Consider the following 21,243-nt stretch of genomic DNA (forward strand, 5'->3'; position numbering starts at 1 on the left):
AAGTCTAGCCTCTCCAATGTTCAGTAAAGCTGTAACAGACTGCCTGGCTTTCTGTCTCAGGTAAGAAACAAAGCAAGGTTGAGATGCTGTGTGCACCCAAGCATGGGTAAAGTGTGTGAATGCCGAGAACCCTGTGTAGATGAATGAGATGTGTATGTGCATGTCACTTTGTACATATTTTGTACACTAGGTCCTAAGCAAACTCCCTCTGGTAAAAAAAACCACACAGTAAGTTACCTGCTACACTGGGTCCTAAGCAGACCCTCTGCAAAAATTAAACTGCAACCTACCTGCTTCACCGGGTCCGAGGAATGATCACCTAACTGAAAGCAGTCACAATCCACTCCACCAGACCACTCAAATGTAAGACACCTGCTAGTAAGCAGGGTACGTGTGCTGGCCTGCTAGTAAGACTGAGAACTACATGGTTTCAAGATCCCCCTTCCTAGCTTACTCCTAGCAAATGTACAATCTCTGGAGAACAAGATGGACGAACTCAGATCACGGCTCAGCTTCCAGTGTGAACTGCGGTACTGCTGCACACTCTGCTTCACAGAAACCTGGCTCAACCCATCCGTTCCCAACTACACACTTCAAGCTGATGGTTTTTCTATCCATCGTATGGACCATACAGCGTCCCAAAGCAAGACAAAGGTAGAGAGGTTTTCTTTATCACCAAGAACTTCTGGTGCACGGACATTGCAACCCTGAGCAGCCACTGCTCCCCAAACCTTTAATCCCTCACCATAAAATGCCACTCCTTCTATCTACCACAGGAGTTTACCGCTGCTATACTAATCGCTTGCAAGCATGGTCACTTGGTTGAAGCACATGCAGTGTGCTGCAGGCATATGCTGTCAGTGTTACACCACAGTGCCATGTTGCAACAAGTCTAGTCCCTCTAATGTTCAGTACAGTCTGGTTTTCTGTCTCAGGTAAGAAACAAGGCAAGGTTGAGATGCTTTGTACATACTGCCACAAGCAAAGATTGAGGAAGCTCTGGAAGTTGTGAAACTTGAAAGGGTTCAGAAGGGTTTTGCAAGGATATTGCCAGGGTTGGAGGGTTTGAGCTATAGGGAGAGGTTGAACAGGCTGGGGCTGTTTTCCTTGGAGCATCAGAGGCTGAGGGGTGACGTTATAGGGGTTTACAAAATTATGAGAGGCATGGATAGGATAAATAGACAGTCTTTTCCCTGGGATTGGGGAGTCCAGAACTAGAAGGCATAGGTTTAGGGTGAGAGGGGAAAGATATAAAAGAGACCTAAGGGGCAACATTTTCACGCAGAGGGTGGTACGTGTGTGGAATGAGCTGCCAGAGGATGTGGTGGAGGCTGGTACAATTGCAACATTTAAAAGGCATTTGGATGGGTATATGAATAGGAAGGGTTTGGAAGGATATGGGCCGGGAGCCGGCAGGTGGGAATAGACTGGGTTTGGATATCTGGTCGGCATGGATAGGTTGGACCGAAGGGTCCGTTTCCATGCTGTACATCTCTATGACTCTCTGTGCTGTACTCCACCAGTAACACCCTGGAGATGGAACATCCCGAGGCCCTGTTTATTGGAACTGGTGACTTCAATCAAGCCAATCTAAGGAAGTTGTTGCCCAGGTACTACCAGAACATTATCTGCCGCACTAGGAGCCCGAACATTTTAGATCACTGCTACACCACTGTGAAAGATGCCTACAGCTCCACCAACCCCTGCCCTCATTTCGGGAACTCCAACCACAATGCCGTGCTTCTTCGTCTGGCTTACAGGCAAAAGCTCAAGTAAGAGACCCCCTCACAGATACAGATCCGGTGCTGGTCAGAGCAGGCTGAGGATCAACTCCTGCGCTGTCTGGAATCAGCTGATTGGGCCATGTTCAAACAGTCCTCAGGTATCTTGGACAAGTACGCCACCACCATCACAGACTTTATCAGCAAGTATGTGGAGGACTGCATACCGAGGAAGTCAACTTGAGTGTTCCCCAACAGGAAACCCTGGATGAATCAGGACATACAGAACCTGCTAAAAACCAGGTGTGAGGCCTTCAGATCAAACGTAAGGAATCCAAGTATAACCTTCACAGAGCCATTAAGACAGCCAAGGACCAATACCGATCCAAACGAGAGACTCAGAAGACAACCAGCGACGATGGCAAGGACTGAATGACATTACATGTTCTAAAAAGAGACAGTGCAAGATAGCAGACGATGACACATCCCTCCCAGATTGTTTCAATGCCTTCTATGCTCACTTTGAGCAGAATTTCAGCAAAGGTAACTCCTATTCCAACAAGTTCTAGCGAACTTAACCCAACAGTCACTGCAACAGAGGTCAGATCAGTTTTCCTTCATGTGAATCCAAGGAAAGCATTGGGACCAGACAGAGTACCAGGCTGTGCACTCAGGACATGCACAGATCAACTGGCAGAGGTCTTCATGGACATCTTCAACCTCTCCCTGCAGTAGGCCACTCTGCCTGCCTGTTTCAAGAGGGCCAACATCATCCCTGTGCCTAAGATGGCTCATGCAGCACGTCTCAATGGTGCTTCGAAAGAATGGTCATGACATTAATCAACTCCAGCCTCCCCACGACTCTTGACCCACTCCAATTTGCCTATCGGACCAACAGATCCACATCAGGTGCCATATCACTTGCCCTTCACTCCTCCCTAGAACATCTTGACACCAAGAACAGCTACATAAGAATCCTACTCATTGACTACAGTTCAACCTTCAACACTATTATCCCCTCGAAACTGATTACTAAACTTAGTGATCTCAGGTTAAGCCCCACTCTCTGAAACTGGATCCTCAGTTTCTTGACCTACAGCCCATAATCAGTGAAGACTGGGGACAATATTTCATCCTCACTAACACTCAATACTGCAACCCCCCAGGGGTGCATTCTCAGCCTCCTACTGTACTCACTGTATAGTCATGACTGCGTCACCAAATACTAGACTAATGCCATTTACAAGTATGCTGATAATACCACCATAGTCTGTTGTGGTTCTGTTCGCCGAACTGGAAGTTTTCGCTACAAACGTTTCGTCCCCTGGCTAGGGAACATCATCAGTGCTATTGGAGCCTCCTGTGGAAGCGCTGCTTTGATGTTTCTTCCAGTATTTATAGTGGTTTGTTCTTGCCGCTTCCGGGTGTCAGTTTCAGCTGTAGTAGTTTGTATGTGGGGTCCAGGTCGATGTGTCTGTTGATGGATGTTCTTGCCGCTTCCGGGTGTCAGTTTCAGCTGTAGTAGTTTGTATGTGGGGTCCAGGTCGATGTGTCTGTTAATGGAGTTTGTGGATGAATGCCATGCCTCTAGGAATTCCCTGGCTGTTCTCTGTCTGGCATAGACTGTCAAATCTCAGGTGGCGATGAAACAGAGGTGGAAAACCTGGAAAAATGTTACACTGAGAACAACCTAGCTCTCAATGCAGGCAAAACCAAGGAACTCATTACTGACTTTCAGCGGGATGTTACTCATGCCCCCTCCCCCCCCCCGCCCACATATTAACAGCACAGAGGTGGAACAAGCAGAGAGTGTCAAGCTCCAGGTAGTGATCATTCACAACAAGCTTTCTTGGACCTTTCATGTGGATGCACTGATTACAAAGGCCCAACAAAGTCTCTTCTTCTCCTCAGGCAGTTAAGGAAATTTGGTATGATAGTGAATACCCTCGCCAACTTTTACAGGTGTGCCATCGAGAGTATTCTGTTTTGGATGTATTATCACCTGGTATGGCAACTGTACCATTCAAGATCGGAGATAGTTACAGAGAGTAGTGAACTCAGCCCGGACAATCACAAAGGCCAACCTCCTATCCACTGGATCTATCTACCAGGCCCACTTGCAAGGAAAGGCCGCCAGCATTCTCAAATATGCATCCCACCCTGGCAATGTTTTTCTACAATCTCTACCAATGGGGAGAAGGTAGAGAAGCCAGAATGCAAGTACCAGCTGTCGGAGATCAACCACAATGACTTGGTGAATCTGGTATTTTGCCAATGCCAACTTTCATGAATGAAGGGTGGAGGCAATCCTAGTCATAGAACTTGCCACAAGATGCTGAGAAATGAAAATGGGCACAAAGACCCACAGAAACAACCAGTGAGGCTTCATCCTCGGTAACCATTCAAATGTTCAAGGCAGGAACCGTGGCATCCAGTTTCTCACCAGTACTTGAGAGAATCATAAACTGTATAGAAATGAGGTAAGATTAGCTCACAATGAGATAACAAAAGCATGACAATAAGTTTGTCAATGACCAGAAGGATTTTCATCTGGTCATTGAAACCTCCAGGAGCAAATTATTTTCTACTTGGTGTCAAAGTCTCATTTTTCATTCTCGCCATATTCTCCCAAATTTCCCACTCCACTCAAGGACTGGGAAAATTCTGGTACTTTTGTTTAGCAAGGAAAATCAGCATACAAACATACAGCTAGAAATATAAATGCAAGATTAGGTTATTTAGCTGCTCCACTTTTCCAGACTGTGGCTGATCACCTAACTCAACCACATATTCCAAAGTTAACCAATCTCCCTCGAACATGTTCAATGATGGAGCTTGCACAGCTGTGCAGAGTTGAGAATTCCAACGATTCACTACCCAATGAGGGAAAAAAATCCCTCCTCATTTCAGTCCGAATTGGCTTGCTCCTTATGCTGAAGGATAATATCATAAATTATTGCCGCCAGTCCAAATTCTGTATCACAACTTAAGTAATGTTATATGTAAATTAAATCAGGGATGGGTTTATCCTCCTCACTTAACAGCGATCAAATATGGTCCAAGGAACAGAAATTCCCAAAACAAACGTAGAAAATGCTGGAGAAACTGAGCAGGTCTGGCAACATCGATGGAAAGAGAAACAGGGTTAATATTGAGTCCAACAGGGATCCAATCAAACACAAACTGTTAACTCTGTTTCTCTCTCCAGATCTGCTCAGTTTCTCCAGCATTTTCTGTGTTTGTTTCAGATTTCCAGCATCTGCAGTATTTTTCTTTAACAGAAATGCCCATAAGAAGTTAGGTCAGAGAACGTTTCTGACCACATGAAAAGATTTTAGGTGCTTCATGCCAAGAGAAAACCATATGAAAAGCTCGTGATGTTCTCTAACTCCTTCATACAGCCAGGACATTTTTATTTGCTGCAAGAAGTTATTTCCGAAATAGAATGTTTTGGTTGGAGGGTTTTCTGCTTCTTGACCTTGAACAGATTTAGGGACAGGCTGTAGCTGGCTGAGGTCGAGAAAGCTTTTTTTATAAAAAAACACTCTTGTTTGATGCTTTTACTGTTTTCCACAAGGTTACAATCTACCTCCTACAAAATAGCAATCTTCTCTTTCTCATGAGTCTAAGCCAAATACTTTCCATACTTCACAAACTCCTCTGTTTTGATACTCTGATTGGGATATCACAGAATGCCCCAGCAAAAAAGGTGAAACAAAGGGTAAACTTAAGATGATTTCTTGGCAACACAACATCAGTTGTAAAAACATGATCATCAGAAAAAAATACATATAAATCATATCGATAACAGCATTCTTTAAGATGCTTTTTCTATATTTTATGAGAAAGAAAGTTGACAAAATCCTATAAAACTGCTTTAATTTATGCTGGTCTCTTTTGTGTATGATATTATAACTGATCCTTAACTCATGATGAACAATTTCTGCTCTGTATTTTACAAGGTCAACGATTCAGGTCCAAGTAAAACTTTCTTGATGCTGTTCAGCAAAAATAAAGCTTCACAGAACTTTCTGATAATAGCACAGGAGATGCCAGTTAGAGGCCAGGTAATAAGAAAAGTCTGTACTTCATTAAGTTTGGCATTCAAGGAACTCTTGATACAACATGAATTCATTTACAACAGTGGAACTGACTTATGTGGAATTGGCCAGGCTTTTGCAAGTACCTCAATGTGTTTTATCAACAGACAGAAATGAAATAATTCAAGAATTTTTACCACTTTGGTTACATTTTAAGCATTAAGTCCATTTCTCATTAAGAGTTAAGCTCTTCTCAAAGAGCAGGCTAGACACAGATTAATTATTGAATACAGTCTATTTCTTGAAGCTTCACATCAGAAATTAAGAGGACCGGTGTTCTATGATAAATAAACCCTAGACTGATATTATCTATATCATGAGTGTGATTGAGACTGAAAAGTAAATTAATTTACCTCTCGATAAGGAATATAAACAAAGGAAGGAAAACTTTTAAGTTTGTGATTCAAAGGAAGGCAAATCTAAGGGGATTATTTGAATAATGCACAAATTAGGGCCACTGTCAAGAAAGCACTATACAGAGTTAAATGGTTTATTTTAAGAAGCAACATAAAGTTCCCACTCCAGTACAGATCAGTCTGGGTCTGCTCAAGAGGTGCAATGTTGTTATCATTGACAAGTAGAGCCACCTGCAAGCATGATCAACTACACTCAACTTTAATGAGGGTTACAACTTTGAACTGGTCTGCAGTCCTTTTTGAACTCAATGAACCATGCAAACACAATTTATTGCACACAGTTAATAATATGCTTTCTGCTGCCAGGGTCTATCTGAAATGTGCAGGCATCTTACAACATAGAACAATACAGTGCAGAACAGGCTCTTCGGCCCTCGATGTTGCGCTGACCTGTGAACTATTCTCAGCTCGTCCCCTACACTATCCCACCATCATCCAAGTGCTTATCCAAGTTTTGTTTAAATTTCCCTAATGTGGTTGAGTTAACTACATTGCAGGTAGGGCAATCTACACCCTTCCCACTCTCTAAGTAAAGAACCTGCCTCTGACATCTGTCTTAAATCTATCACCCCTCAATTTGTAGTTATGCCCCCTCGTACAAGCTGGCGCCACCATGAAAAAGACTTCCACTGTCTACCCTATCTAATCCTCTGATCATCTTGTATGTCTCTATCAAATCTGAAAATGTGTTGCTGGTTAAAGCACAGCAGGTCAGGCAGCATCCAAGGAACAGGAAATTCGACGTTTCGGGCCGGATGAAGGGCTCCGGCCCGAAACGTCGAATTTCCTGTTCCTTGGATGCTGCCTGATCTGCTGTGCTTTAACCAGCAACACATTTTCAGCTCTGATCTCCAGCATCTGCAGACCTCACTTTTTACTCTATGTCTCTATCAAATCCCCTCTTAGCCTTCCTCTTTCCAATGAGAACAGACCCAAGTCTGTTTCAATCTGTCTTATCTGTTTTAATACTGGTAGCTTGTGACCTAACATCATAGAACCACATAGTATAGAAGAGGCCATTCTTCTATTCTGCACTAGATTTTTGATCAACCATTTAAATTAATTCTATTCCACTTCTTCCCTTTATTCCCTTCAAGTACCATAGATCGCACAGCACGCATCAAGTCCATTCGCTTAGCACCAAAAATCCGGGAATGCATGTTATATCCCACCTACCACCAACATATTTGAAGGCTGGTTTGTAAAATAAAGAGAATAGCCAGCCCTCCAGGTCTCTGCCAATTCATGACGTCCTCCATATCACAAGGCAAGCAAGGCCTGTTATGGGCCCTTAAGTGGTCAATTAACTGCCATTCAAGGTCCCATATCTACCTTCAGCTTGCAAAGGGGAAGTAAGGTCAGGACAAGCAGCTTTGGCTCCATGGCCAATTATCAGACCAGCAAGAGGGGTATGAGGCACCTGCTCTGGATTAGCCCGAGCCCATGAGTAGCTGCTATCCCCAGAGTTGCACCTCCGCCTTTTCCTCCCCACCAAACTCTATCTGAGGCAGGTTCAGAAACTTCAATGTCGGAATAGAGCATCTGAGGCAGAGGGTTGACCTACAGAGGCTTATAAAATCATGAGGGGCATGAATAAGGTGAATAGACAAGGTCTTTTCCCCATGGTAGATGAGTCAAAAACTGGAGGGTATAAGTTTAAGGTGAGAGGGGAAAGATTAAAAGGGACTTATGAGGCAACTTTTTCATGCAGAGAGTGGTATATGAATAGAAGGTGCTGCCAGAGAACATGTTGAAGGCAGGTACAATGACATAATCTAGAAGGCATCTGAATGGGTAAACAAATAGGAAGGGTTTAGAGTGATACAGGCAAATGCAAGCAAATGAGACTAGATCAATTTAGGATATTTGTGTCATGGATGGGTTGGACCAAAGGGTCTATTTCCGTTCTGTATAACTCTATGACTCTATGGCCTACAGGGGATGATGGTATGGAGACAAAATGTCTAGTGTGGATGGGAGCAATTAGGGCCAGAAAACCAGAAAATCATTAGAGGATCAGAAGAGTCATTTAAGTAGGTGGGAAGAGACTGGATAAAGAGAGAAAAGAGTGAAGAATGGAAGAAATAAAAGTAATTGTCACTACTCAGACTATAAGCAATCCCAAAGAAGAAAACCTGTCTCTTTTAAATCTTTTTCCTTTCACGTTAAACCTATGTTCTCTAGTTTTGGACTCCCTTACCACAGAGAAAAGACCTGGTCTATTCACCCTATCCATACCCCTATGATTTTACAAACCCTCAGCCTCAGACACTCCAGAGAAAAAAGCCCCAAAGGTTTTAACCTCTCTTTATAGCTCAAACCCTGCAATCCCGACAACATCCTTGTAGCTCTTTTTTGAAGCTTTTCCTACAGCTGAATTGAATGCATTACTCTAAAAGTGGCCAGACCAATGACCTTACAGCCACAACATGACAAAACAACTATTATACCGCAGGCTGAATAGTGGCCCAGTGGTTAGGAAAAGCACAGCAGGTCAGGCAGCATCCAAGGGGAGGAAAATCGATGTTTCGGACAAGAAAGAAATGGGTCTGGGTGGGTTTCTCTTTGGAGGGTCAATGTAGACTTGTGGGGCCGAAGGACCTGTTTCCACACTGTAGGGAATCTAATCTAATCTAATTAGGATTCCCGATGAAGGGCTTTTGCCCGAAATATCGATTTTCCAGCTCCTCAGATGCTGTGCCTTTCCAGAACCACACTAATCTTGACTCTAATCTCCAGCATCTGTAGTACCAACATCTACCTCAACTCAGTGGTTAGCACTGCTGCCTTACGGTGCCAGGGTCCTGGGTTCAACACCACCCACGGGGGGGACTGCTTGTGTGGAGTTTGCACATTCTCCTAGTGTCTGCGTGGGTTTCCTCACACACTTCAAACAAGTGCAGGTTAGGTGGAGGCTAGGTGGATTAGCCATGGGAAATGCAGAGTTACAGGTTGATCTGAGTGGGATGCTCTTTGGAGGGTTGGTGTGCGCTCATTCGGCCAAATGCCGAAGCTTACTTTACAGAAACACAACATTTACTAACAATACACAGCAATTTGCCAACATCATTCATCTCCCCAAAAAAAAGTGACAAGAAAAAAACATGCTGGAAATTAGAAATTATTGTAACATCATCTGTGGAGAGAAAGCAGAATTAATGTTTCAGGTCCAATGACTCTTCTTCAGAACTGACTGTAGTGCAGGAAAGATCAGTGTACATTTGCTAAAGATGGGGTGGGGTGTGGAGAGAGAAGTAAACAATAGCATTAGATGAAGCCCAGATAGAGAAAAAAAAGCAGTTGGACAGATAAAGGAATATTAAAGGTCAGCCTAGGAGAATAAATAGTTGTTAATGGGGACAATTGGTGGCTGACAATGGATTGTTTGCAGTAGCAGCCCATGTGATAACAAAGCCAAGCATGTGCGGATTGGAGTAAGGACATGGGAGAAGTTGCTCAAGCCTAAAATTGTTGAAGCTGAAAATGTGTTGCTTGTTAAAGCACAGCAGGTTAGGCAGCATCCAAGGAACAGGAAATTCGACGTTTCGGGCATAAGCCCTTCATCAGGAATGAGGAGAGTGTGCCAGGCAGGCTAAGATAAGAGGTAGGGAGGAGGGACTTGGGGGAGGGGCGATGGAGATGTGATAGGTGGAAGGAGGTCAAGGTGAGGGTGATAGGCCGGAGTGGGGGGGGGGGGGGGGGGAGAGGTCAGGAAGAAGATTGCAGGTTAGGAGGACGGTGCTGAGTTTGAGGGAATCGACTGAGACAAGGTGGGGGGAGGAGAAATGAGGAAACTGGAGAAATCTGAGTTCATCCCTTGTGGTTGGAGGGTTCCCAGGCGGAAGATGAGGCGCTCTTCCTCCAACCGTCGTGTTGTTATGTTCTGGCGATGGAGGAGTCCAAGGATCTGCATGTCCTCGGTGGAGTGGGAGGGAGAGTTAAAGTGTTGAGCCATGGGGTGGTTGGGTTGGTTGGTCCGGGCGTCCCAGAGGTGTTCCCTGAAGCGTTCCGCAAGTAGGTGGCCCGTCTCCCCAATATAGAGGAGGCCACATCGGGTGCAGCGGATGCAATAGATGATGTGTGTGGAGGTGCAGGTGAATTTGTGGCGGATGTGGAAGGATCCCTTGGGGCCTTGGAGAGAAGTAAGGGAGGAGGTGTGGGCGCAAGTTTTGCATTTCCTGCGGTTATAGGGGAAGGTGCCGGGAGTGGAGGTTGGGTTGGTGGGGGGTATGGACCTGACGAGGGAGTCGCGAAGGGAGTGGTCTTTGCGGAACGCTGATAGGGGAGGAAAGGGAAATATATCCCTGGTGGTGGGATCCGTTTGGAGGTGGCGGAAATGATGGCGGATGATACGCTGTATACAGAGGTTGGTGGGGTGGAGAAATGCCTGGAGAAAGAATGCCTCATCTTTTGCCGTGAGATCTTCCAACCACACGGCATCAATGTGGATTTCACCAATTTCCCCTTCCCCCACTTCATCCCAGTTCCAACCTCATGACCTGTCCGTCTGCCTTCCCACCTATCCACTCCACCCTCCTCTGTGGCCTATCACCATCACCTCCATCTACCTATCGGACTCTCAGCTACCTTACCCTCAGCCCCACCCCCTCCCTTTATCTCTCCATCTACTCAACTCATAACCTCATTCCTGATGAAGGGCTTTTGCCCGAAATGTCTTTTCTCCCACTCCTTGGATGCTGCCTGAGCTGCTGTGTTTTTCCAGCACTACGCTCTTGACTTCAGACTCCAGGGCCCAACTGCTCCAGACAGCTGTTTCCTCACTCTTTTCGTCTTCTTTCTTTCACTTCATCTGCTACATCAGCAGCGGAAAAAGTGACATCACGGAGAAGAGTCGCCGAAGCGGGAATCTTGTTGAGACCAGAACAGGGAAGCCAGGGTCTCCTAGCTGCAATAGGTCTGGAGTGGGGACTCCTGGTTATTGGCATGGTGGCAGCATGTTGTGATAGGCCTGGAGCCAGTGTGTCTTAGGTATTGGCAAGGTGGCGGCAGAGGAGCCAGGGTCCCCTGGTTGCAGGGCAAGTGTGGGTTTATCACAGGTACATGACATCAGCGGCCCATCAGCAAGGCCTCATTCATGATGAAGAGCTGCGATCCAAAATGTCGTTTTTCTTGCTGCTCGGATGTTGACTGACCTGCTGTGCTTTTCCAGCAATATACTCTCAACTCTGATCTCCAGCATCTGCTGACTTCAATGTCTGTCAGCAAAATGGGTCCATAGATGGCGCCTAAACAGTGAGGACTCTGACACTGGTGGGTTCAGTGCAGGTGTCAGTGGTCAGCTGGCTCAGGGCTCATGGTGGAGGTGCAGAACGAAGATGGACTTTCTTCCAATTTTATCTTTTTATTAATTTTATTAAAATATTCAAATAGCACTGGATTGTGGTAATAGTTGAAGCTTTTCACTGTATTTTACTGTATTTTTCATTGTCGAGTACAAGTGACAATAAATCATCATTCATTTCTTTTACACCCACCTGGGTGGGCAGACAATACTTCGATTTTAATGTCATAATCAAATAATAGCGCTTACAGCAGTACAGCACTGCAGTTTCAGCCGAGATTTTATGCTCAAATCTCTGGATTGGTGTTTGATCTTAGCCCTCTGACCCAAAAGCAAGAATGGCATCAATGAGCCTCCATCAATAATAAAACAAGAAACTATAAAACCTCAATAGATATGATATGAAGATATATTGCTAAATGAACATAACACTCAAAATAATGGGCACAAGATCTTAATTCTACTTTTGGCTTTTTCCAAAAAACAATGCCACATGTAAATGCACACACATAGATCCTGTGATAGCCAAATAAAGGATATTCAAATTTAGTGTTTTATTTGCATTATCAATTTGCTACTGCATAAATTAGTTGCTTTCAAATATTAAGAACTTTAAGCAACAGCTGGAAATTAGTAACAAGTTTCACTTAGTATGTAAGTGTATGCCTTAAAGAAATAAACAGCAAAAGACAAAGTATTATTATTTCCTAAAACAAAGATATTTCACTCACACGACGAAAACGAAGTTCTTCCACTGCTTCAAGAAGGCTAGTTTTAAATTCTAGTTGTTGAACAGACCTAAGTCCAGCAGTATCAGAATTCTGAAAGTCGTATGTAGTACATAGTTCTGACTTTGAGTCATTGGAAACTAGATTCGTTTTGATATCCATCTGTGCAACAAGAAAAGTTTTACCTACTGTTAGTTTTAAACAATAAATCAGACTAATGTTCAGAATCTAATACAAAAAGGCATTATGTCACTCAATTCAATCTTATTTGTAATGTCGTGTGATAAACTGAAGTACAACTGTGCAAAGAAAAACTACCTTGATTTTTGTTTACAAGTGTAGTTTGAAATTAAGGAGATAAGCAAAGTTTTTGAAGAGTTTTTAATTATGGTGAATGCTGACTTCCTGTGTGTCTCAGTAAGTTATTAATGGTCATTCACTGAAACATAGGCACACAAGATTTAAGATTTGCTTAACAATGAAACAGCAGTTTTATTACACAAAAATGGAAACAAAAATAAAGCTAAATATAAAACACAATTTTAAAAGATCTTAAAACACACATCATAAGGAAGTAAAAGACTTGAGAGCTTGAGGATAATGATGTGCGATTACCACATAAAGGCAAATCAATTACTTCCTTATCAGAGGACTCCATGTCCCAGTGTTTGGAGGAAGTTGTTCAAATGTCATTTCTGTGTGCTGCAATTACTGAATGGTCACATTGCTAAGCAGCTGTTTTGTTTCTGATATGGGACAAGAATGTGGTGCTGGAAAAAGCACAGCAGGTCAGGCAGCATCCGAGGAGTAGGAGAATCGACATTTCGGGCAAGAGCCCTTCATCAGGAATGAGCTGATCCACATTGGCTCATTTGAACAATGCCCAATGGATCCAGACACAGAATGTGTGGATGTCTATGTGATCACTGTAGTCAGGGCTACTACATAAATGAACAAGAAACGTGCAAAAGGAAGCCCAGTACCACCAATCTTCAGTCAAAGTGAAGATGGGCCCTACTGCGCAGGCAACTGTCTGTGTGGAGTTTGCATATTCTCCCCATGTCTGCGTGGGTTTCCTCCGGGTGCTCCGGTTTCCTCCCAGAGTCCAAAGATGTGCAGGTTAGGTGGATTGGCCATGCTAAATTGCCCATAGTGTTAGGTGCAGGGCTAAATGTAGGGGAATGGGTCTGGGTGAGTTGCTCTTTGGAGGTCGGTGTGGACTTGTTGAGCTGAAGGGCCTGTTTCCACAATGTAGGGAATCTAATCTAATCTAAAAAAAATCCTGCTATAGTAGCACTCTTGCATTGCAACCTTATCCACTGGGGGCCACTCAGAATCATAGGATTTCCATTCAGGTCATGACTGGGGCTTTGGACTACTAGCATCAAGACAGAGGACATTGCTTGATCCTCAGAATCTCTGCTCCACACAACTCGAGGACATCAATGGATGATGAGGACTTAAAACAACGGCAACACTGTACCAGCTAAGAACATGGAGAAACTGAGGACTGCAGATGCTGGAGATCAGAGCTGAAAAATGTGTTGCTGGAAAAGCACAGCAGGTCAGGCAGCATCCAAGGAGCAGGAGAATCGACGTTTCGGGCATAAGTCCTTCAGGAATGAGGGCTTATGCCCAAAACATCGATTCTCCTGCTCCTTGGATGCTGCCTGACCTGCTGCACTTTTCCAGCAACACATTTTTCAGCCCAGCTAAGAACATGAAAATGTTCATCAGACAGAAGAGCATCTTCAGCACTCTACAATTTAGCAGCATCAGCCAAAGCAAAGCAGGAAGGAGTTCTTTGTGAATCTAGGTTGCATGAAGTGATCTTTCAATGACTGCTTTGTTGCTATTGAGGCCAGCATCCACAGTATAATTCCAACTGCAAATGCAGCTTAACGTGTTGAACTTTCTATGTGATTCAGGCGGTTTAATAAATTTAACTTACCAGAAGTTGGAAGTCATCACACCAACAAATTATGACAAAGTTTCATTCTAGTATGGATTCTTCGGAAAGGACAGCTATCACTCAGACAGGTTTACGACATGTGGCTCTAGCCATAGTTAACTTCTGCACCTTATTCTTATATTTGCAGCTAAAATGACACTTGTTCATGCAGCGGATGTTAAGAACTGACTATATATTTACAAACAGGATGATGTACTTACAATGAAGTGTCATTTGTAGCAACTACATATCCTCAGAAAGTTAGACGTCCACCCCAGCATCTCCACATCATGGCTACCCTCAGAACATGGCCTTCTTCCTTTCTTTCTTCCTTTTATGGCTATATGCAATCCTGGTGGCCAGAGCTGGGGTGCACTGCCTTACATTGGAGTCTGGTAGCCTTGGTTGACTCTGGGAGCATTTGTGGCTAGGGAGCCCTAATACTTTGAAATTATTTTGCCCAGATGTAGGTTCACCCTCCTGAGCTTGAATTCCCACAAGTTTTAAGTGCCTGAACTGGTAGAGGGTGCAGAAGGTCACCGTTCCAGAGCTTCCTCTGGGGATCTGTAGCTTTTTCCTCTGAGTTGGAGGAGAAGATGATATCTTGAGGGAATGTGCAGATGTGCCAGTAGGGGACGAGAGAGAATGATTTACAAAACAGGGTACAGTTTTGAGAATGTTAAGAACATATTCATGGTGGAGATAATGGGGAATAGCACAGCACCTGACAATAAATTTTACTTGGTTTAAATGGTTGCTGCTCTTTCCCAAATACCCAGCATAGCAAGATATCTTCTCACTGATCAATATGGAAGTATCACAAACTGAAAAGCCTTCAACAAACTGAAAACATTCACATTTTTTCAACAAAAAAAATACAAAAGAAAATCCAAAGAAAAGCTGCATTTGCTTCTGGGAACACATAGGGTCCATTTGCCCTTGAAGCAACAACAGATTTGCAGAAAATTGATGATCATTGCACTCAGGTCACATCTATTGGAGCCACATGTCATTGAGGTCCTATCTAGCTTGTTAAACCCAACACTGCAATGCTCTTTCATGCTTAACCACAGTCAAGGGGTTGCAAGTTGTCAGCCATAATAGCCCTCGTTTCTCAGTAATCATCTGTATAAAGCATCCAGCACTTTCTAACCAAAAGAGTAGGAACATGTGAGTTCTCAAGGATAGAATCATCATGGAAGCTGTCAGGTTACCTGGTATAATCTTCTAAGATGCAGTACGGATGATCCAGATGACTTACACACTGGGTGGGTGCATGAGTAGGAAGGGTTTAGAGGGATATGGGCAAATGATAGCAAATGAGACTACATCAGCTTAAGATAACTGGTTTACTTGGACGAGTTGAACTGCAAGGGCTGTTTCCATGCTGTACACATCTATGATTGTATGAGGGAACTTATCCAGATACATGCAGTACAAACCATGTCACACAAATACAATAGTATATTCCAAGTACTGCATGATTACTGATACCTTATCATGCCATCCCAAGTTGATACATTATCCAAGAGACATATAAGAACATGTCAGGAAATACTTAAGAGTCATACAGCATGGAAATAGACCCTATGTTGACCATAATTCCAAAATAAACAGAACACTCTCCAGCTTAATAATAGCCTTCTTATAACAGGGCAACCAGAACTGGACACAGTACTCCAGAAGAAGCCTCACCAACATCCTACAGAACCTTAACATAACATTCCAACTCCTCATGATTTGGAGATGCCAGTGTTGGACTGGGATATACAAAGTTAAATATCACACAACACCAGGTTATAGTCCAACAGATTTAATTGGAAGGACTTGCTTTCGGAGTGCTGCGCCTTCATTAGGTGGTTGGGGAGTATAAGATTGTAAGACACAGAATTTATACCAAAAGTTTACAGTGTGATGTAACTGACAATATATATTGAAAAATACCTGGATCATAAAACTTTTTTAAAGTAGTTTTATTCTCAAGTGAACTTTAACAATTGATTGGCCCAGATAATGCACTGAGGTGTGAACTTCCCTGTGTGAGACTGTCTGTGCCACAATGGTCAGACTGATTCTGACCGTTTTTTTAGATTGGAATCAGTCTGACCATTGTGGCACAGACAATCTTACACAGGGAAGCTCACACCTTCAATAAATTACCTGGGCCAACATGACACCAATTGCTAAAGTTCACTTGAGAATGTAACTTTTAAAAAAGTTTTACAATTTACATATGAAAGAACTGAAACCAACATGGTCATTCTAACAGATGGAAGACTCAACAAACAATCCAGGTCTTCTTGCTATAAATTCTGTGTCTTATGATCATATACTCCACAACCACCTGAAGGAGTAGCGCTCCAAAAGCTAGTGCTGCCAATTAAACCTGTTGGACTATAACATGGTGTTGTGTGACTTTTAACTTTGTACATCCCAACTCCGATACTCAAAGGTCTGAACAATGAAAGCAATTATGCTAAATGCTTTCTTAATCATCCTGTCTACACATAAGACAAATTTCAAAGAATTATGTACAAGTAGTTCTTCTATAATGCAATAGTTGCGTTCTTATGCAACCTCGCATTACAGAAAAATCATGCTTTAGAAACAGTGTTTAAAGTGTTGGTGATGTAATCGTGCTACAACTAACTCACATTGTAAAAGTTTTCGCTTTATAAATGGTGTGCCCAATTCATCAATCGTGTGATAGCAGAACAATCTGTACTTGAACCCCGAGGTTGCCCTGTTCCATAGCACTACCCAAGACCTTATTTTTAATTGTACAAGTCCTGCCCTTGTTTGTTCTACCAAAATGCAAGACATTACATTTATCCAAATTAAACTCCATCTGCCATGCCTCAGCCCACTGACCCAATTGAACAAGATCTCTTTGCAATCTCATAACATTTTTCACTAACCACTATACCATGAACAGTTCAAAGTGAGAGGAAACCAGCTTTGTGTCTGTTACAACACGAGGTAAACTCTCCTACATACTGTAAACCAGCAACACAGAAAAGATTTATTCTGTGCAGTAATCTGTGAAAATTCGAGAGGCCAAGAACTACTTAAAGTCAAAATTAACAACTTTATTTCTTAAAGTATAACAGAGAATAAGTAACTAACAACTCTTTACAACTCCTCCCTAACCTATCTTTTACCTTTGTTTCTATGATACTAATCCAATAAAACTCCCGATTACAATTTACCAAACAAAACTTCTTAGCTCAAAACCAGGCAGCTTTCAGTTTTCTCTGAATTTCTATTGTCTTTTCTTTCTTCTTGGGGATTCTGCTTCATAGGTTACTGATCAATAAAGGTAATATTTAAGAGAGCTATTTTTCAGACAGTCTTTACATGCTGGTAGCTTGGCAGTTCTCCTCCCAAATGTTCAATTTTCCCCAGTCTTATATCACCAAAGCATTGGATCGTGTCTTTGGCTTTTAGGAATGTCAATACACTAAATTCAAACTTGATTCGAGTTTGGTATTTGTTGGAGTATAATTTAAATTGATTGGCCTAATTCGAACCTGTGTAGTCATTTCTAGGCAAGCAGTTACCCGAGCTACCACAGTAGCTGGAATACATGGTACATTGTATCTTTTTACAGAACACTTGGTGCTGAAACTTTTAACTCTCTTAAAAGGTACAGTGCCCTTTCGCAGTCTATGAGATCTTGGATTGTCTTTGTGAATAATGGTTGGCAGGCAAAACTTTAAAGATCACTTGCAATAATTTCATCTTCATAGAGGTGACTATAATCAATCTGTAATGACCAATGGCACAGTCAAGATTGCTTAAAACCAGCATTTGTATCCCACAGTTGGACACTGCATGCATTTCACGAGTCATAGAGCTGTACAGCATAAAAACAGATCCTTCGGTCCAACTCATCCATGCCGACCAGATATCCTAAATTAACCTAGCCCCATGCCAGCACTCAGCCCATACCCCTCTAAATCTTTCCTATTCATATACCCATCCAGATGCCTTTTAAATGTTGTAATTGTACCAGCCTCCACCACTTCCTCTGGCAGCTCATTCCCTACCCGCTGTGTGATAAAGGTTGCCTCTTAAGTCCCTTTTAAATCTCTCCCCTCTCAACTTAAACCTATACCCTCTAGTTTCTCTACCCCAGGGAAAAGACCTTGGCTATAGACCATATCCATGCCACACATGATTTTATAAACCTCTATAAGGTCACCCTTCAGGATCCAAACCTCCAGGGAAAATAGCCTCAGCTTATTCAGCCTTTCTCTACAGTTCAAACCCTCCAACGCTGGCAACATCGTTGTAAATCTTTTCTGAACCCTTTCAAGTTTCACAATACCCTTCCTATAGCAAAAAAGGCTGTAATCCTATTCTCAGTGTACTGACCAATAAAGATAAGCATGCCAAACACCTTCCTCACTATCATATCTATCTGGGACTCCACTTTCAAGGAACTATGAACGTGAATGTTTTCAATTCATACTGTGAAAGTGCCTAATTAATGCACTTCCTCCTTTAAGGGTATGATAGCACAGACAAGTCACCACACACCCAGACAGAAAAAACACTTACACTGTCCATTTTGGGTCTGGACAAAGCCACTTTCCATTTCAAGTGAGCTGCAAATCCCAGACTGGCTGCAGTGGACCATGACTGTTTGTGGCATACACCCTGGATTGTAATATTACAGTATCCCTGATCCTCAGCAGATGACAGACCCTATCCAAGCCCTTGGACTGAGACTGGACACTACCTTGACTAACCATGGCAGGACCCTCATATGACCATAGTTTGCCTTGTCATAATGGAAGACTATTTCCCCTTAGATTTTGAGACATGGTTATTTGATAGAAGTGTGTTTGCTGCATAAACTGCTGGCACACACTGTACATGTGACACTGATAGCACAATGTTTTCCTGCAAAATGTTCACCTTGACTGATCAGTACTGACAACCTTGAAAAATTGCCTTGCTTCAAGTCTATCTTGAACATGGTAAGACGAAAGGACTGTAAGCTTTTAAGCTCTAAATGACAAAGTGCAAAAAACCAAGGCAAGATATGCTAGTGACCCTCTAAGTATCCAAGTAGACACAAAGTGAATTAGCCCTTGCAAAGCAAATCATAAGCTCAGAGATGCACCCTGGTCCAATCCATTAGATGGATTCTTGACCTCATGCAAAGTCAATTGGCAACAGCATCACATGGTGAAGCACTGGTGCAATCCAAAGGAGGGCACTAAAATGAAGAATTATGTTGCAAGTGAATCAAAAATGTGCCATGATGTTTATGACTGCTGTCCAAGATGGAGGCCTGGAGGAGCAAGCTAAAGCTACCAGGTATCCACTCTGACTTGTGTGTCAGGAATTATCACCATCTGGTATTTATCTGGCACATGGGAAGTAGAAAACTAAATATCAATAAACAATATTAGGTACTAACTGCATAGAAATAAGTTTCTTGTCACTGGCTGACAAGTCCTGTGTTCAAATCTTGGCTGTAGAATCAAACATTTTTTCCCCAACATCAAGAATCTCATTTTTGTGATCTCCCTACATTTTTCCAACTGAATTACCAGGTGCTATGTCATTCAGGGAAGAGCTAGGAAGATTTTGCTCAATCGCAACAACCCTTACCTCCAAAACGTTCTCACTTTTGTCTCCTTTACATGTAAGAAGTCTTTTCACTCAAGAGATGCCAGCATTTATTGTCCATTCCAAAATTGCCGCAGTAAAGTGTCAACTACATTGCTGTGGATCTGGAGTCACATGTAAGCCGGCAGATTTCCTTCTCTATAGGCCAATCAGATAGTTTTTCTTAAAATGACAATTGACTATTATCACATACCATTAGACTAGCCTTCTTTTCCAGAATTTTACTGGAATCAAATTTCGCCATTTGTAATATGTAATTCAAACCCATAGCCCAGAACATTAGCTTGGGGCTACTAGACCAGTGAACTTTACCACTATACCACCATCCTCAAATCCTCACCATTTACATACTTAAATGTTTTTAAAGAAGATGAATTCAAGACTTGAAAGTCTTGCTGTCTTTGAATACAACAAAAACTTCACTGATATAAAGTTTCTGCTCTGTGAGTAGAGAATATAAAAAAATGATTACTCATCTCATAGAATCATATAATACAGAAATTTTGGCCCTTTGGCCCATCATGTCTATGTTGACCTACAAACACCAAACTGCACGAACCAATTTATCTGCATTTAGTTCACAGCCTACTATGCCCTGGGTGCCCATATTAGTCTTAAATATTGAAGAATGTCTGCAGCCACCATTTTCTCAGGTAGCGTCTTCCATATTTCTACTACCATTTTGGTTGAAAAAACTTTCTTCAGATCCTCCATTTATTCTTCACCTTAAACTTATACTCTTTGATCTTACACATATCTGAATATGGGGAAAGATTCTCATGAACCACCCTATCTATGCTTCTCTTAATTTTGTATATCTTGATCAGATCCTCCCCTCAGTCTCCTCTGCTCTGGAGAAAACAAAGCCAGGCTATCTAATCTCACCTCATAACTGAGAGTTTCCATCCCAGGCAAAGGGACCATCCCATATGCATTCTTCACCAGCATATTTACCTGTTTAGATTAGATTTCCGACAGTATGGAAACAGGCCCTTAGTCCAACAAGTTCACACCGAGCTCTGAAGAGTAACCAACCCAGACCCATTCTCCTACCCTATATTTACCCCTGACTAATGCACCTAACACTATGGGCAATTTAGCATGGCCAATTCACCTGACCTGCACATCTTTGGATTGTGGGAGGAAACCAGAGCACCTGGAGGAAACCCATGTAAATGCGGGAGAATGCACAAACTCCACACAGTCAGTCAGTCACCTGAGGTGAGAATCGAACCAAGGTACCTGGGACTGTGAGGCAGCAGTGCTAACCATTGAGCCACCGTAATATCGTACTGACACCTTCAGAATCTGTGGACTTGTACACCAATCTTCCTTGTTCCTCAGTACGATCTAGGAACTTATTGTTCATTGTGTACATCCTT

The 21,243-nt window shown here is 42.7% G+C and overlaps 1 protein-coding gene across 1 annotated transcript in view; it reads right to left on the reverse strand.

Moving 5' to 3' along the window:
• Positions 1-20,105, reverse strand: part of LOC132824314 (coiled-coil domain-containing protein 73-like) — a 128,741-nt gene extending 108,636 nt beyond the window's left edge. Inside the window, exons 1-2 of the mRNA XM_060838660.1 lie at positions 20,055-20,105; positions 12,271-12,429 (exon numbers count right to left, since the gene is read on the reverse strand). Of these exons, the coding sequence (XP_060694643.1) occupies positions 12,271-12,429; positions 20,055-20,105 (210 nt within the window). The remainder of the gene's footprint in view (positions 1-12,270; positions 12,430-20,054) is intronic.
• Positions 20,106-21,243: the final 1,138 nt, after the last annotated feature.

This window comes from Hemiscyllium ocellatum, chromosome 18, assembly GCF_020745735.1.
Source record: "Hemiscyllium ocellatum isolate sHemOce1 chromosome 18, sHemOce1.pat.X.cur, whole genome shotgun sequence".
Lineage (NCBI taxonomy): Eukaryota > Metazoa > Chordata > Chondrichthyes > Orectolobiformes > Hemiscylliidae > Hemiscyllium > Hemiscyllium ocellatum.